Source organism: Phodopus roborovskii, unplaced genomic scaffold (genome assembly GCF_943737965.1).
Source record: "Phodopus roborovskii unplaced genomic scaffold, PHOROB, whole genome shotgun sequence".
Taxonomy (NCBI): Eukaryota; Metazoa; Chordata; class Mammalia; order Rodentia; family Cricetidae; genus Phodopus; species Phodopus roborovskii.
In genome coordinates, this window is record NW_026125546.1 from 4,155,692 (window position 1) to 4,175,396 (window position 19,705).

A 19,705-nucleotide genomic window follows, 5' to 3' on the forward strand; every position below is an offset into this window, starting at 1 on the left:
AGAACCTCAATTTTCTGCTCTCCTAGAGGGAATTCCAGTCTGTTCCTCACATGAATATGTATGCTTTCTGGAAGCAGTTCCTTCTTGCCAAGTGCCTGCTACACAAGGATACAGAGGTGTTAACCTCAGCATTCCTGGAAGCTTTAAGAAGTATAAGCCAGGATCTGATAGCATCTAGTAAGTTCCCATACTCCCCACAGATCTCTCCCCCACCCCAACCACACACGAGTTAATAGATCCAAAGATGGCCAAGGATATTGTATACTGCAAGAAGTGCCAATACTGTTGGGCATGGGAATTTATACCTAGAATCTATCACCTGCAATGTTGAATAGGGAGACTTCCCTTAGTTCAAGGCCAGCTTGATCTACATAGCGGGTTCCAGGTAAGCCTAGGCTACAGAGTGAGGCCTGTCTTTAACATAAACCAAATAATAACAATAAAGGAGTACCATAAGGGTTTTATATTAAAAATAATGGTTTTGAGCTATTTTTATGTCCTCAAATACTAAGAACTATGTTACATTCATTTTATATTCACATAATTGTTAAATAGATATTAAATACGGTAGATTTCCTTTTCTAAGTACCAAGTTGACAATATAGGAAATAAAATTCACAGCATTAGGGCCAGAACATGTACACTACACTCCTGTGGGTGAGTATCCTTGATTCCTTGTCAGTTACCATCCCCAGTGCAGAAATTTTATCATTCTTGCCACTGCTTGCTTTTAGTTTTACTACACATTTGTTTAAGCAGCATATCACTATTTTGGCAGAATCGTTCTGTGCCTTGTGCACAGTAGGACAATTCATACTACAGCAGTTGTCAGCTGCTGACACAGCGCTCACATACTGCTGACCCATGTGACTATATCAGCATATTTATGCATGCTCATGATGACAGAGATGTCAGATGTCTTCTATTTTCCTGTTACAAGACTATCTTTTGTAAGCTATGACATTTTTTACTTTACTAAGATGTTTAACAAAAGATAGAATGTTTGGATAAATTTTGTTTGACAGTAACAAAATGTTTTTCTGAGCCAATAAATACATTGTGTGCACCTCTCATCTTCCTCGAATTTAAAATATCCAACGTAAATTGGTTCCGCAGGTCTCAAATGGTATTCACTTTGGATTTCCATGTCCACTTTCTGGCTGTCAGCAACAGAGTTGTTTATCATCAGTACCAAGGCCTCTTTCGTGACATATCTGCTCAAGCCAGGGACCCACGGGTGGTCTTTTACTATCGAGTCCATTACTACTTTCAATACTTTATTTTACTTTTTGGCTTAATGGTTCACTTTCTTTAAAGTATTTGTTTGATACATGTTGCCCTCTTCTCAATCTGCTCTTCTATGGAACTTTCTTTTTCAAACTAAAGACATATCAACACTGTTCTTTGTCTCCTTCTCTTGGGTTCTGCTTCTCATATTTGATTGGCCAGTCCATCTGCAATGGAATGTATGGATAGAGATGGGAATTCAGCATCACTTTTTGCTTTTGTCAATCATTTTTTCCAGCTACTACAGAGTACCTATGTCACTTCCTGTACCAAGATTCCTCCTTGGCCTGCTTACCAAAGCCATTGAAAACGCCCTTAGATTTTCACCAGAACTAGAGTGCATGTGCTCATCAACTTGAAGAACACTAACTCAGTGTAGCTCTGAGGCTTTCGGTCTATGGATGAAATTTCTTTGCCTTATATATACTCAATTTAACACATTTCAATAAAAATGTATTGTCCCTTCAGGGTCTTCCATACCCTTTATTTCTTGACATCTAGAAACGTATTTTTAAAACTTACAAGTTGTTCTTTATTTGTAGACCTTCAAATATATGTTATATTTTAATACCAAGTATTCAGAAAACTTTCTAAAAACCTTGTATTATGTTGAATAATGGGTACTACTCATGTTTTCTAAATAGACAGTCTTATTATCTGGGAACTGTAGTAGTTTTATTTCTTCTTTCCCAATTTGTTTCACCTCTTCTTGCTTTCTAGCACACTGTTGGGTATTAAAATGAGCTCAATTCTGAAACAAACTACACGGCACTCCCAGTTACTCCTAATCATGATTGCGACCTTTGATAAATATTGCCAGATATAGTTTGATGTCATTTTTCTTAAGTGGCTTTTACATAATTTTAATTTAATTTTAGGTTTCATTCTCACCATTAGGTTTTGTGACCAAGGTTAAAACTAATTAGTTCCTTCATCTCATACTCTCAAGGTATAACATTGAAGTTATATGACTAGTATTCCTATGTCTTCGACCAGAACCTCTGCAGAATTTGGTCCGCTTGGAAATTATTTACCTCATCTTTCTTTCCTTTCTTCTTTCTCCCTATTTCGCCGTAAGATCCACACTCCTTCCCTCACCTTCCTTGCTCTCCTCCCCCTACTGCTCTTTGTTACACATGGCATTTTGTTTCCCTTTTAGCTTGGTACTTTGAAACTGTCCGCTTTGATTGAAGTTAACACACCCAAGAAATGATGTGGTTGTATTTCTTGTAAAACTCATCACATATTTAAGCTGCTATGATGATAATGTCTCACATGAAATGTTTCCTTCTTTGCTACTTAGCAATAAGCTATGCTTACCAGTGATTTTCCATGGGGTGGATTTACTTCCATCCATAGCGATAGTAGCACATGGCATTCCAGCTGTATGATGTAGTTTTCCAACTAGCCATTTAATTCAGAGTATGCATGGGATTTGGTCCACAATAACGCAAACCAATAACAATCATGGTGTTAAGGATAAATGTAATGGTAAGATGAAAGAAAGAAGCCAGATAAAAACAAGGACTTTAGATTTATTTCATTCAAATGTCACTCTAGAGCTGCCCAGATTAACCTGTAGTATGATCAAGCAGACTGAATGGTGCTTCTGGCAAAGAATGACTGCAAAGGTCACCATTTGGGACAATAGAAATGTCCTACAATGTGTTTGGGTGGTAATATGTTCTTAGCGAACTCTTAGCTTAAATGCATTAAAAACGGGTATATTTTATCATATTCAAATTGCCCCTCAATGAAGTTGATTTAAAAATGGTGCTATAATAAAAATATTAAGTTATACATTTAAGATCTATGTATCCCTCTCTTATGTTAACCTTATCTGTATAAAATAACCATTTAACTCTCTTTACAATTAGGAATTCAGAGGTGTAGCACTGATGCCAATTTCAAAGGACTGGATCTCTTATGGAGGCAGGCACACAGCTGCCATGTAGAGGCTTGCATACAAGTCCTTGCTCGGGTGGCCATTCACTCTTTGTTGCTCATGAAAATCACTGCTATGACCGAAAGCTATTTCTAAGCTAACACATTTCAAAGTAGATGGAGGCCATCTGTGCAGTACAGATCTCAACATTACTTAGCTTATTTTGACTATTGTGTTTCTACTGCAAGCACGGAAGTAAGAAGTCATGTTCTGCTGTGGTATAGGGCAAAAGCTGGTGAAAGTTCTAAGTCACAGTGTGTCAAGGCTGAATATGACTGTGCTACCAGCATCTTCCCCATATCCATCCACTCTCTAGCCTTGTTCTATGTGATACTGATTCTATTCTTGCATTCTATGTAGTTCTTTTTTAATATTAACTAACTGAAGAGACGCCTACATAATGGGACAAAAGTCTTTGCGAAATATCTGATAGAGGATCAATATTTACAATATACGAAGAACTAAACACTAACAAAATAATCAATCCAACTTAAAAAATGGGCTATGGAACTGAACAGAGAGTTCTCAAAAGAAGAAATACCCAACAGCTAAGAAAGTTTTTGTTTTGCTTTGCTTTTCAAGAGAGGGTTACTGTGTAATCCTGGCTGTCCTGGAGCTCACCCTGTAGACCAGGCTGGCCTTGAGCTCAGAGATTCACATGCCTCTGCCTCTACCTCTGCCTCTGCCTCTACCTCTGCCTCCCAAGTGTTGGGATTAAAGGCTTGTGCCACCATACCAAGTGTACAACATCCTAAGCTATCAGGAAAATGCAAATTAAAGTTATTCTTCAATTTTATCTTTACTGTTTTCACATTATTCAATTCAATTCAATTTCTTGATTTTTGTCTACTTTTCCCATGGCCGTGGTCATTCCTGTGAGAAGTAGAAATCATCTAATCATGGATACTTGTTTTTGATGAGATAATACAGTAATGGGAGATATTTATGAGCTACAAAGTGTAGTGATATCCATGGTACTCTTGGCTCATTAAATACAAAAGATGCTGAGTTTGGCTCCTGAGAGAGCTGCAAAGGGCCTGGTGAGTTGATGAAACCTAAATAGAGCCCTGAAAGGCAAACAAGATGAACTAGATATTCAAGGTAAACTAAGAGTCTATACAGTGAATACCAGTCAAGGTAGACAAAAGGCATAGCACACTGACAGCCCATTGGAAGGCAAGCTGTTGTGACGGGTACAAGGGTCCATTTCTTTCTGTGGTTCAGCACTTTAGAAGTCTTTTGGTAAAAGTTATATTCAGTTTATGAAATAAATGTTTTCAGAGTTGGAGAATATCATTTATAGTGGTCCCCATGGCACCTCTTTTGACTCTAAGCTCTGTGGTTTTTAGTGTGATACAGAATCACTCAAACAGGCTGCTAGGCAGACAGAGTCTATGCTTTCAGATAAATTTATTGGCTAGAAGGATTTGACAAAGTAGGCTTTCTGTTGTTTTTGGATCTAGCTCAGAAATGACTAATATTATACTGTGGCAGCTAGAAAGAAAGGGATAGGAAAAATATAATTAAAACACTTCTACTATAATTCTTACAAACCACACAAAGAAAATGAGATGACTATGCTGAGGCAAAGGTTTCTGTCCTCACTCTTACTGTCTGTGGCCCTGACTTTTCACTACCTGTGATCAGCGTAATACACAAAGAATATTATTGAAATTCATAGTGAGGTATGACGTGAAGGGGTGGATACAGTCTTCAGAAGCCTATTTTCTAAGAATCTCATGATTCTGTGTTTCAATGATGATGATCAGTAAAAATCTGAGGTTTAGAAACAAAACTATATAGTTTAAAAATTTTAGAGGTCCAACAAAATTGCAGCCTCTGAACCACTATTAAGTTTAATTCTGTGTTATGAGTCAGGTCCTTCTTATCAGCTCACGAACATCTTAACCACACATCATTCTGCTGTGAGAGCCACTATTGTTATGACTATTTAAGGTTCAATACTGTTTTTGGTTTGTCTATCCTGTATGTTCATTCAAACATATAGTGAAAACTTAAGAACTTAGTATCATTAGATTCTTTTCATACAAAACACACAGATTTAAGTAGGAAATAAATTGCTATGTAAACTATATTATATAAATATTATACAGCCCTTATACTGAGTTTCTTTGTAAAGTTTTCTCTTTCATTTGAAACACAAAACATTTAAAGGGTTAGGGGTTAAATACACCCATGGTTAAATATTAGGAAGTAGGTCCAACTTACTTACAGACAGGTGTATAAAATGAATGTTATATTTTTCAAACTATTATTTTCAGATTATTATTCACTACACAAAACACACAGCTCCAGAAACACTTTTCAGGGAATAGGAAGTTAATAAGACGTGTAGAATATTTAATTTCACACACTGAGCAAGAGAGTACAGATAAGCAGATTTTTCTGCCAAAAAACAAACCTTAAGGAAACGGTTGTTATTGTTATTGCAGTTGCCAGACATTCCTTGCAATTCAGCCACAGTGTTCTAAAATGTTGACAGAAACAATTAAAGGAGGCTTCCTCCCAACCCCAAGACAGCAGGACAGAAAAACATCAAGGTTCAAGTGTTGGCTGGACCACACACTGTCCAGTACCAAGAGGAGCCTGTTGTACCTCCATGCTCAGTTCCCCAGATCAGAAATACAGGACTACGTCTTTCTGTATTGTTATATTCACAGCATTCAAAGACTAGCAGCAACCATTTCTGTCTCTTGTTCATATAGAGCAAACTGTTTCCAACCAGGAACAGCAAACATCCTGAGTCAAACTCAGTGTTAGCCCATAATGGTCTCTACACACACACACACACACACACACACACAAATTACTTTTGTAAGCCTTTTTTTTTAAATACTCAAGCAACCCCAATTTCCATTATACTTTTGCTTCCAATTGTTATGTGTTAACAGAAGGAATAAAAACAAATATTCCTGTTCGTAGCTGCTTTAAATTGCATACAATACATGAAAAGATTCTAAGAGACAAAGTGTCACAATATTATTATGATATAAATTTCTAGTAACAAAAACAAAGAATAAAGGAAAAGAATAAGGTGTATTTTAAGACCACGCTTTGCTTTCTGGTGATGATTAATCATGTTATAATCTGTTGTCTAAAAAGAATTTGAAATGTCATTTGTGATAAACACCTTTACACAGTGATAAATACTCCATTATCAAAGGATCTTTAAGAAAGTAAAATTATCACATCATGTTAAAAATACTTGTACATTGACTTCTTTTAACTTCAGTGTGACCATATTTATTTTCTGAACCAAAGAGACTCAACTGCAGTTAGTTCTGTTTCCATGCTGAGCACACAACACTTGAAATTGCATGATGTTCTTATGTAGAAATATAGCAAAAAATACAAACACATTCCTCAAAATAAATAGCAGCATATCACCTAGCCACATCGACAGCTATGGATTACAATGGGAGATCAAACGGTGTCAAATTCTACTTGAAATTTTTACCATATACTCAGAATTTCATGGCACAGTGTTTAACTGAGAGGTTTATTGAATCCTCCATGTTTACTTTTCATGGAGTTCACTTTTTTGGAAAGAGGAAGGAAGGAAGGAAGGAAGGAAGGAAGGAAGGAAGGAAGGAAGGAAGGAAGGACACCAACAAAAAATCCCAGTAGGCATGCAGTTCTCATAAACCCAGAAATATGCTGTCACAAATGTACATGTATGTGAACCTTTCAGCCTTCAGATTTATCTCCTGCTCTTTGGGGGATCCCCTCCTATTCTTTGGCTTCCAGACAAGGCCACTTGTGCTTTTTCAAATTAGAATGGTTAACAGAGTGCCCAGAAACAGGAATGCAAATTCAAACAGAATTGGCTGTTTGCTTATTGGAAACTCTTCTAGTTTAAATATTTGGAGAAAAGCAGAAGCAGCAGAAATTTAAATAGTTTGAGGATTATCTATACATTTCAAATTCTATTAGAGCATGACTTATAATTTCCTAAAGCGTTACAGCAGATGAACAGAGGCGTAAGTAATACACGAAAATCTCTCCCTTCACAAAGGGCCAGTGTCCTTTAACAACCACAGGAAATATTTCTCACATCCAGATGTTTCCTGTACAGCCAATTCAAGCAACCTGTCAACGTGATGTGCTCCAAGTTAAAATGAACCCTGCATAATTTGATCAAAAACAGAAGCACTCCACCCTTCTGTGGGTAACGCTCATCTCAGCCCTCGCTTGGGAAGTAGCTAGTTGAACTTGGTTGCTCTGTGTAATCAGAGGGTTTCCTGGTTGTGTCCAGGCCAAGGTCACAGGAGATATTAGCAAATAAAATGCTTCTAAATTTGAAATTACAAAAAGACTCTGCAAATTACAAGAGAAGCAAAAGGCCCTGTGCCTGACTATAACATATTCAGGCCTGTCCTAACAAAGATACGGAAATCAATAAAGTGCTCAATTATATATGAAATTAAATCAATTATTCAAGGCCCATCTATCCATTGGATATCCAATATTGGTCCTTCTCATTTCCCTCACATCTTGGTCATTTTACTTTTCATTAACAGAGGAAGACAGTAAACAGAAAACGGAGATAACACTCCAATCCTCCAACTTAATATTTGGTAGCATTAATTAAAAATCGGAATCAAGTGCCAACATTGGAAGTTCTAACAATGGAGTAAATGCTCATTGTTTGTACAGCTTTCACCTCTCCTGGGAACAGAAAACTAATGGCTGCTTTTGCCTGCTGTGGGAAGGCACGGTGGAGCACCTAAGAAAGGAGAGCACTGGGAGAGAACATGAAGAGAAAACCTGACTTCCAGGACGTCAAGGTTACTTGCACAACACAGTACTGAGCTTCTGCGTGTGACTGTTACAACTCATAAAAGGCAGAAAACATTCAACTCAATCTTTTCTCTAAAACATTTCTGTATCAATTAATCTTCTCTTTAGACTATGTAGATGATAATTAAACATTGTTGCCTACAGTAAAGCGAGCATCCAAGTGTTCAGTGTCCCTCATATTAGAAACACAGGACAGGCTCACAGACCTGAGGAACGACAAGAAACACCATCTCTCAAAACAAGAATCCTCTTAACTCCTTTTGGTCCCCAGTTATTCTGTGTCTTAACAGAGGCAGAGCCATGAAGGGCGTCCTGTGTGCTTCACTCAACAACATCATAAAGCACTGTGGCTCTCAGGCTCCGGGGCCGGACAGAGAGCACCATCCTGAAATCTGCGAACCACTAGCTGAACAGATAGATACCTGGTTACTGGATTTGTAAGGGGGAAAAGAATCTCTCTCCAGCACCCTAAAGGTTTAGTGAGATTGACTCCTAGGAAAGTTTATGATCACAGTTTACTCACTCTCGTCCCCCTAAAACACATGCTCAATTGGCAATGAACTAACTTTACTTGTTCTTCTCAAGCAAAATAAGTAAATAAAATCCACACCATGTACAAATTGGTATGATGTATGCTCCTAAGTATAAATGTTCAGCGATTCTTTCATTTGTTCAAACTATGAAATTAGAGGAAAATCATTTTCCATCTCCCCTTTCTTTTTCCCTACCTCTTTCTCTTCTCCCCTCCCCATCTCTGCCTCCTCAACACACAGGGAGCAAATGGATATAGGGAGAGAGAGACAGAGACAGAGACACAGAGAGAGACAGAAAGACTTTAGAAGCTTAAATGTGATCAATCAATTCCTCAAAGAACTGGAAGAAACATGATTATGAGACATAAAACTTTTACTGGAGGAAGTTTAAAATGACTGGGTTATCTCAGTGACCCTCTCTTACTTGCAAACCTATTCTCATTAGTTAGACACAGGGCAACAAAACAAAATCAACATCGTATCAGGCAGACCTTGAACTCAAGCTCCTCAGGCCTCCTGCCAGTGCTTTCCCAGGCTGGGATTATCTGCATGTTCCCACACCCAGGTGTAGGGCTCATGGTTCCTTTCTAGGGGTGAGCCATTAGTCACTGGAAGGAGTTCTGAGATGTAGCTGGACTTCTGTACTTTACAGCCAACCACAGAGACACATAGTCTTAGCTGAGCCTCTTCTTTCTCTGCTACTTGATGTCAACATAGTCCCTAAACCAATAGTTACAAACCTTTTGTCAGAGTAGAGGCAAAAATCTAAACCTGTAGAAAATGCAGCCATAGCCTCTAATAAAACATAAACACTAGGGTAGGGAATTGGAAACTCGGCCAAATATTTGAGGAGCTCTTGTGTTTAGTTTTGAAATCTTAGATAATGTATTTTAAGACTCAGTTTTCCAGAACAAAAAGAAACTTCTTGTCAAATATATTCCACAATGCAAAATGAAATGGAGGAAATGATTCTAAGAGACTATTTTAGTCATGGACAATCTCTCTACTATACTATTCTTCTGTCAAAAGTTAATTGGTGCCAAGCATGGTGGCTCACACTTGTAATCCCAGAAGCAGGGAGGCTGAGGGGAAGAGGGTTGCTATGAGTTCAAAGACAACCGGAGCCAGCTCCTACATAGGAAGAACCTGTCTCAAGAAACAAACAAAATTAAACAAAACAAAATGTTAATTCATAAGTAATTTTCTAATATAAGATATGGAGAATGTATCCTCATTATACCATAAACACATAAAAGTTTAATATATATTCAGGTTAAGACATGCTAAATTAAAATTTACGTGAACAAGACCTGAATGTTCACTCATTAATCTCTTTCTGTGTCCTAGATGAAAGCAAAAATACAGTCTGGATAAATAATACATTCAAATGGGCAGAAGTTGAAGGTATGAACTCTCACTGTGCTGTATCAGCTGACATAAAGAATATTTATTTTATCTAAGCATTTACACGTTTATGAAGTATGAAATACTACAACTAAATTGTTGATGAATCTTTTGACGTGGCAATGTGAAACATATGCACATTTGAATGTGTTTGTAATAAAGTGTGTTGTCCCAGCCTATCAGTGTGCATTTGGCATTGACATTAGAAACAGTTGAGCGTCTGTGTCTCATTACAGCACACAAGGGTTCCGGAGAGCCGTGTTCACTTGGGGGTTAGTGTTGAGTCATTTACTTGATCTTCTACAGAGCTCAGGACGCAAGATCATTCCAATATGTACCTGCGCCATGGGACATGTACTAGTGGAAATGCTTTGCTCTGCCTTATGTTAGCACAGATCACTGTGAGCACATCCAAAAAACTTTCTCTTCCTGGGGGGAGTGGGGAGCCTCTGGAAAACCTCAGCCATCTCCAGTGATTTTCTGTCTATGTTTGTGTATGTGTGCGCGTTCACTTAAATGTTTTACTGATTCTTCTTCCAAAGGGAAAAAGAGTATTACATATAATTTTAGAACATTTGGAAATGATTGAAAACATATAAAGCAGAAAGAAAAACAATCTAATTCCAACAGTACAGACAGCCATTATTTATATGGGTTCTGCTTGTGTCTATAAATTTCTTTTCAATAGTATGCTAAAAGTTAAGACGGTTCTGCTTCCCCAGCATTCCAGACACCATGAATCAATTCATAAGAGACCATCAGGTACAAGTGATATTTCTCTTCCAAGAGGTCAAATTTCAGCTCAGTGAAGATGACATCCTCCTTAGGAAACTGCAAAGACCCTGTGATACAGAAGCAACATGGTAAGACACTCAGAAAAAAAAAACAGTTGTGGTCCTACCTCATCATCATCAGCATCATACTGGGCATAGTGGCGCTCGAGCAGCTCCCTCTGGCGCCTCTCCTGTTCCAGGGTCTGGCTTATCAACTGGGCAACCTCGCTCACTTGTCCTGGTTTTTCTCGCCCAATAATGAACCTGTGGAAACATTAAAAGAGGGTATTGCAATCACAACCAGCCAGCTGAGAAGAATGGCTATACTCCAGCCAGAGCAGAGTCTTTTAGACTGAAAAGTACTATGACCCACATACTCCATACAGCTAAGAGATGATAGATTTACTCAGCCAGGGAGGCAACTTTACACACACAGCTAAGCAAAGAAAGAGAAGGGCAAAAATAAAGGACCATCCATGAAGAAAACACATAGGCAAGTTATAACAGATGTAATCTCTCCTGAAGTACTTTACACATTTTGATTATTTAAGAAATGGAAGCCAGGACATTATCTCCTATACCTGATGATTTAAAATATTTCTACAATAATGTCCCATAATATTATAAAAAAACTGCTTGGAAAACATTTTGCAGTCGACCCTACATTGGGAGTCTAATGGAGGGACACTGAGTTTTGCAGAGTTACTAAGACTTTGGTAACAAGGAAGAGAAATAGAATGGTTTTGCTGCAATTTTCTTTTAAGAAGATTAATTATTAAAAAAGGTGGTATTATTAAGCCATTGCGTGCATGTGTGTGTGTGTGTGTGTGTGTGTGTGTGTGTGTGCGCGAGAGAGAGAAAGACAGAGAGAGATGATTAACCCTTGCCCCTATAATGTGTTTTATTTAACATGTTATATCCTTTCACACTAATATAGGATTCTACTTTTCAAAAATGCAAATAATATGTCTACAGCATATGATTTTTAAATATCAATTAGCATCATTATTTTAAATGTGATGCTTAGTCTTTTCTACACTTAACTGATAAATATCCCTTGACTATAGGATGTTGTTTTATTCACTCTTAAACCAAAAATCATCATTTTCTGTATAAGGACACTGAAGATCAAAATTCTTGTTCTTAGATGTTTCCAAAACACTTTCACAAAGTTTCAAACAAGACCTGGCTTAGAATTAAGCTGGAATGTTCATTATCTCACTGACCTCTGGGAGTCAAGTATAAAAAGGATTATATAGATTTTCTTTGTCAAAGATAATTTATATTCAGTAAGACACATCTATTTTAAATGTTTGGTTCAATAAGAATGACAAGCATATAGGCTCGTGATCACTATATCAATGAAAATATAGGGAACTTCTGTCAAACCAAAGCATTTCCTCATACTGCTTTCTAGAAAATCACTTCACTCCGGTTCCACATAAATCTTCTAGAGTTTCACTTAAATGAACTGTGGTATCTAGTGAATTTTTTACTGTTTGATCCGTGTATTCTTCTATTAATAGTTCTAAAATTTAGATGGGTTTTAGATATTATTCTTGGAGTTACTATAAATATTTGCACGTTAGCCATTATAGATTTTTTTCATTCCCCTTTAGCAGATAATAATGAAGTTGAGTCAGATGACAAATGCATGTGCAACCTTTCAAAGAGTTTCCTCGTTGCCTTCTGAAGAAGTGGGTGCCACTTTGTAGACTCCTCAAAATGCACCAGACCCATGCCTGCTGCACATCCTCACCAACACCCAGTGCTGGCAGTCTGTGGAGCATCTGGGGGCATCTGCTGATGCCAGTGCTCTCAGGACAATGACTCTAAGCATTCACACTTTATCATCCAGGTCTCTTCTTTCATGAAATATTGTTTCAAAAATTGAGATGTTTATTTTTATGATTGAGATGAAATGACTCTTAACATGTTTTGGTACATATCCTTGTCTATGTATCTTGCAGATATGTATACACAAAGTGTGTATTTATGTATTTAATCTATTATGCTCTCCCAGTTTATGCTTTCCCATCTCAGCTTGTCAAATTTTATCTATGATTCTTTAAAACAAGCATCAGTTTCTGCTTTAACAGATGACCATCTACCATATCATGTGGAGGAAATTAATTCAGACTTAACTATGTGATGAAGTTGTCAAGTATTCTTGTCATCTATTTCTCAACACAATAAAAAACACAGACCTCCTGATGGCATACTGACAAAATTTTCATGAATAAACTGTTGAATCACACACACACAAAGTGATGTCTTTCAATGAATTCTAATTCCTAAGATTTTTGTCTTTACTTTATAATTAAATTTTCCTTTAATTTAAAATTTCTTCTCAAAGTTAAATTTAATATTCAGGCATAATGTGTAGTTTTTTTCTTTCCAAATAGCCCGTGATTTCAACACCATTTGTTAAAGACTTTTCTTTACAAACACTGAATTACTAGACCACAGTGTGTCAAATCAGTTGATTCTGTGTTTATGGGATGATTTTTGGACTTTGCAGTTTGTTCCACCAAGATGTGTCTACAATTCTTCCAATACAACACTCCCATGGCTATTATTTAGTAAATCCTGAAACTAGGTGAGGAGTTCTTGAGTTTGTAATCAGCTGGCTACTTTCTCCAGAAAGGCACACTGGGGTTGGATCTGGAAGAGCTCTGAAAAGTCATATGAGCTTGACAATATGAGCTTATCTGATCCATGAACGTGTCTGTCCTTACTTAATGGTTACTTTCTAAGCTCACAGACCTTAAGCTTTTTTTTTTTTTTTTTTTTTTTTTTTTTTTTTGGTGTGTTATCTCCAAATAATTTGTGCTTTCTGAAGTAAATGTGATACTATTTTTTTTTTATTTTACAGTGCAGTGCTAAAATACAATTGAATCATAAATACTGGCTTTGTCTTCTGCAATCTAGCTAACCTCAACCACTATTTCTGTGAGTATTCTATAGATACGTTACGTAAGACTGTATGAACCATTAGGAAACACATTTTGACTTCTTTGTTCTCTCTTTGTGTTTGTGTGATTGGGTTAGTATGGCTTGACAGCATTCTTTGCTTTGTTTCCTAAAGAGCTCTGAATGGCAAAAAGGTACACAGGATGATTTAACTAGAGATATTATAGTCTCTATGATAGGATAAAGTTTTTGGTGTATTAAATTAATCTTGATATTTGAATTCATTATGTTTTGATAAATCCACGTTTATCAGAAATTGTATCTCACATTACACATATATAAAGAAAAATTTTAAAACCTCATATACTAGAACACTGTTTTTTAGACAAGCCAAGACTGGCCTTTAATGTGTGTTTTTAAAAAAGATTTGTTTATTTTATGTGTTTGAATGTTATTCCTGAATGTATGTCTTTACCATGTATGCGCCCGTTGCCCACAGAAGTCAGAATATCAGATCCTGTATAACTGGGGTTATGGATGCTTATAAATCATCATATGGATGCTGGAAACTAAACCCCAGTCCTCTGAAGGAGCATCGATTACTCTTTGTTGTGGAATATTTTACTATGCAAAGATATGTTGCATTTGCTTAATTATGTAAGGATGTGTTGCTGTTTTACCTTGCCTGCCTCAGGCCCCTGACTGGTCTAATAAAAAGCTGATCAATACTGAGGGAGGAGGTATAGGTGGAACTCCCAGGCAGGGAGAGTAAATAGGAGGAGAAATTTAGGCATTGGAAGGAGAACGAAAAGGGCTAGCCAGCCAGAAACAAGAGTAAGCAGAAAAGTTCAACATACAGAATGAAAGAAAGGTAAAAAGCCCCTAGGCAAAATGTAGATGTACAGAAACAGTTAAATTAAAAGAGCTAATGGGACAAGCCTAAGCAAAGGCTGAGCATTCATAATTAATAGTAAGTCTCTGTGTTTTTATTTGTGAGCAGGTTGGTGGTCCATGAAAAAGTCAGCTACAGTTCTTAAGATCTTAGTCATCTCTCCAGCCCTTTTCATGTGTTGTTGTTGTTTGTTTATGTGTTTGTTTGTTGTTGACATGGTGTACCACTGCCCAGCTCTGACTGGCTTGGAAGTCATTATATGGACAAGGCTGGCCTCAAACTCACAAAGAACATCCCTGCCTCTATCTACCTGCTCAGTGTTGAGATTAGAGGTGTGTGCCACCATGCACTTATTTTTTTTTAATGTGTTTTTAAACAGACCACATAGTTGGGCTTAAGATACTATCACTAATTTACTATAAAGTGACAGAGTAATAAACATAATACATACTAATGAAAAACATTACATAAGCTCAAAGTAAAGAATAGAATTCAAATTCCTTTAGCCCGTTCATTTTTAATATCAATTTGTAAATAATTTGATATAAAAGTACACTGTATTTATCTTCTTCAACTCCTCTCCTGACACCCAAACTCCTCTTGAATTCATGACCTCTTCGTTTGTAATTATTGTTTAATAAATAGTACACACACGTGCATGCAAACCCTATGTCTACTCAGTCAAATTAGCATTGGTCATATAGGCTTGTAAAACCCATTCAGTGTCTTGTAGCTAAAGGAAATGCATTTTCCCTTCCTTTCCTCAGTAGCTACCAGCTGCCAATAGCTCCTCGCCTAGATGAAACATTCCTTCATTTGTGCTAACCATTTCAGTCAAAACTTCTTTACCTTCGTTTGAAAATTACATGGGCAGATCTTGAGGAATAAGAGTATTTACTGAAAGTGAAGATTTGCTCAATACACTTTATAGAGAAAAAAAAATTTGGAACTTGTCTTCTTGTCAAACACTTGAATCTGTTGCTAATTATAAAGATAAATGAAAGCCTTGATAAAATCTTGTGAGGTATTTTACATGGAAAATTATAAAAACAAAATCCCAAATGATAACATAATATATATTGCAGTAATAAATTATGTAACTACAACATATAATTGAAAACTCTAACATGGTATGTTTCTATCTTTAAAAAAAAATCACTACTATTTCCAAAACCAGAATTATTTATGATAAAGCTGCTATGAATGAGTCACACACAATCAAACTTTTGACAGGAGCTAAAGACCACCCAATACTTCCTAAGAAACCAAAATTTTAAATCATAAGGGCACTTTTGCTTAACCTCAGAGCTTTCTGAATTCGCTCACATAATTTAACATAATGCACTATTTGTCCAATGCTAGTTTAGCTGAAGAATCATTTTACACTTTGGCAAAATGGAAACGATTTGGAATTGTCTGTAAGACAGACAACAGATCTCATAAAATGGTTCACTTCTAACCATGCTAAAGTATCCCTGTCTATTCATCTAGGCAGCATTTCTGAGCCACGGCAAAAGACAGTGGCTGCACACATCTTTAATGACTGTGGCCTAGTATGAAGCATGGTATGGATTTTTTGTAACAGAACACCATCCTTTTAAGTATGACCCAGAGTGAAAACATGCACACGTGGAAACAAATCTACTCTCTGTGTCTCACTTTCCTCATGTGAAAACCAGTATCTAACTTTATGTGCCTAGGGGAGGGACCAAGAATTAAACATAGTTCACACAAAAGAGAACTGCTATTATGAGAATCATGAGAAAACCACCTTGGTGAAAAAAATGTACCACTTAAATTACATGTTTCTATGTTTGACTGAGTTCATAAGTATGTGAGATTAGATTATGCATGCAGTCTACCATATGCAACGAATTGTTGCCTACTCATATATCCTCTATCATGCTGGAGGTGGGGGTATGTGACTCCAGACCCTAAGCTGAGGACTGCTTCAAGTTAAAAGCTAGCCTTGTCTCCATAGAAGTTCTAGGCCCACCAGAGCTACACAGTGACACCCAGTCTCAAAGAATTAAAACAGACAAATAAAACAAAGTAAAGTATTTGTTCACTCATGTTGCAAAATCCATATTGCATTCTCCTCTTCTCTGAGGGAAGAGCATGGTCTACAGTGACCGACCATTTTCGTGAACACAGAAGCTCTTTTGCCATTCTCCATGTATGTGACACTCTGTCTTACACAATCACAAAACCAAAGGCCCTGATAAAAAGGAAAACTCTCAATTGTCTCCTATGCTAAAATGCAAAGAAATATCACAGAAATGCTTAAGTCAACTGAAATTACTTCAAGATTTATTGCTCTTTCATGATTTTCAATGAAAACAAGTTTCCATATGAAGAAATGAGAGCCCCAGGCATGCATTTGCATGTACACAGTGCATCTCTATAAAAAATATGTGCTCATCATTCATTTACATTTTTCTCTGCATATTATAACTTTTTTCAGAAAGGATAAAAATTTAAGCTCAGAACGGCCACTAGACTGATAGCTGGGAAGCCAGCATGGGACTGACTCAGGCCCCCCTGATTATGGGTCTCAGCCAGAAGGACTGAGCAGTCTAAGAGACCTCAGACAGTGGAGCCAGGATGTATCCCTGGTGCACAAAAGAACTTTGCGAACATATCCCCCCTTGGAGGGATAACTGCCTTAATCTAGAGACAGGAAAGAAGCCCTAGTCCCTACTTCACATGACCTGTCAGATCTACATGACCCCAACTGGATGGCATTCCCCTACATATGGAATTGGGGTGGGGGGATGGGAGGGGAGGGTGTTTAGAGTGCATGTGAGAGGGCAGAGAGGGTAAAAAGGGAGGGAAGGATGGAGGGAGGACTGGGGGGGAGGGAGGGAGGGAGGGAGGGAAGGAGAGGGACCTGGGATCGACATGTAAAATAATATATTAAACTTAAAAAAAAAATGCTTTGACTCCAAAATTTAAGTTGAAGGACAAGTTACTGGGGGAAAGGATTTCTATTTTTGTTTCTACAGAAAATGAAAAGATGTGGATTCCTTCCAGACTAATGTGGTTTGATCATGCCAGACCGCCTGAAACAGAGTACAAGCTGACCTACATTCAAAACAGCTGGACAAAACAGCCCTACAGACTACAGCCAGGATATCTGAATCTTCTTCGAATCCCCCAAGACAGCGCCCCTTACCAGCAGGAAGTAGTTTGGAAAGAACGACGCCCAAATTCCCAAATATTGTGTATAAATGTTTGTTTTCATTTAATTGGACTGTTACATAAAATTAAATAAAATTAAAAAAAAATTTAAGCTCAGGTTAATTACTTTCTACTGTGTATAACTTCAATCCCTATAAAAGCCTAACCTGCACATGATATACAGCTCCATCTCAAAAGCAATTCAGTCCATATCCTGAAGATGAAAGCACAGGGACATGCATGACTGTGATAACAAGTGGCTGGCACTTTCCAAAACACATTTGAAATGTAATGTGAATGACACTGTGAGCAAACAGTAATTGTTAGAAATATCTTCGTGCAGAAATAAAATCTGTAACAACGATGTACTCTACCTGGTGTACTAAGATTTACGTCTGGAGTTCAAATAGAATCTAATCATTTTCCCTCAGAATTAATTCTTTCAAATATTTTACAATTGTTATGCTTTCTTTATATTTTCGGCTTTTAGGGGAAAAGGTTTCATAATCTTTTAACTTTTCAAAATAGAAAAAAAAATGAGTATTATCCCTCACTACCAGTTCTTCTGAGATAGTCTACATATTTACAGGGCTCTCCTTTGGTTAGATATATAACAATAAACAAAATGTCTTGTGATATCATATTGATCTACTTCTGTCTGTTTGATCAACTATCCATCCATATATCCAGCCAATTGGACAAGTGATCCCTGGCTCCGGGCAATCTTATTTTGTGTGACTATCTTCCCTAGAATGAGAAGAAGGATACACTGACTCCATTTTATCAACTTGAGTACTAAAAGGATGTCACATTAAATATTTGATTATGAAAAGATGACATGCTCTTGAGTACTCTCTGACATAAGGGAACATTTTCTATGTTGTAAGATAACCCTGTAGAGAGGCCCACGTGAGCTTTGAAATGGATCATATAACAATGGGAATATAAAAATTTGATGTTTGGGATCACAGAATTTAAATGGAATAAAAAGCATGGAAACCATGTCTAGCACACAATAATGGGCCAAGATACAATAGGTCCTGCTGCTCGTGGTAGATTAAAACACGCACGCGCGCGCACACACACACACACACACACACACACACGCACACACACACACACACACACACACACAAATAGGTGCAAATTCATGTTTGAATAAGAAAAAGTTCAGATTCATATAACTGTATGGTAATATTTCCTGATTAAAAAAAAAGCCAATAGCAATAAAATGTCTTTTAAAAAATAAGTTTCACTACATGATAAAAGAGACAGATTATTGCTAAGAAATTTATTTCAACAAGACAGACCCCTCCTCCTTCTTGCATTGCCAATGTCATTAGCAACAATGTTGTGCAATGATACTTTCTAGGATAATCATAGAGACTACCACACAACTGTTAACTAACTTTTTTGAGGTTTTATATATGTATAACAAAACTGACCAAGATTTAGTTGGATAATCTGATGAGTTTTGATAACTGTACAATTGTATAATAAACAATGCCATGAATATAGAACACTTCTTAGTTTCAAACACGCCTGATTTCTTTGCCTTTCCTAGATTATACAGTAAGTATCAAACTGGACCCTGGCTTCTGTGTATGGCTTCCTTCCTACCTTTTTTCCTTCCTTCCTCCCTCCCTTCCTTCCTTCTTTTCTTTCCCCCTTTTGGTTTTTTGAGATAGGGTTTCTCCATGTATTCTTGGCTGTCTAGACCAGGCTGGCCTCTAACTCACAGAGATCCATCTGCTTTTGCCTCTGCTGGGATTAACGGTATGAGCCACCATGCTATCTACCATGCCTGGCTTTTTCTAAGTGTAAAGACTGTGAGAGTCCTATGGATGGAGATGGGTGTATGGGTACTTTCATCCTTTGCACAGCCTCGAAGTAGCACATTTTGTTCATCAACAGTTAAAGAACATTTAAATTACTTCTCCTTTTCAGCTATTATGAA

The 19,705-nt window shown here is 37.2% G+C and overlaps 1 protein-coding gene across 9 annotated transcripts in view; it reads right to left on the reverse strand.

Annotated features, from left to right (window-relative positions):
* Ppp1r9a (protein phosphatase 1 regulatory subunit 9A) overlaps positions 1–19,705 on the reverse strand; it is a 248,459-nt gene that overhangs the window by 66,111 nt on the left and 162,643 nt on the right. For 5 of the 9 annotated variants that reach the window (XM_051177142.1, XM_051177141.1, XM_051177140.1 and 2 more), the window contains exons 5-6: positions 10,892–11,027; positions 5,655–5,720 (exon numbers count right to left, since the gene is read on the reverse strand). In XM_051177142.1, coding sequence (XP_051033099.1) covers positions 5,655–5,720; positions 10,892–11,027 — 202 coding nt within the window. The remainder of the gene's footprint in view (positions 1–5,654; positions 5,721–10,891; positions 11,028–19,705) is intronic. The other 4 variants (XM_051177144.1, XM_051177143.1, XM_051177149.1 and 1 more) reach the window with 1 other exon arrangement.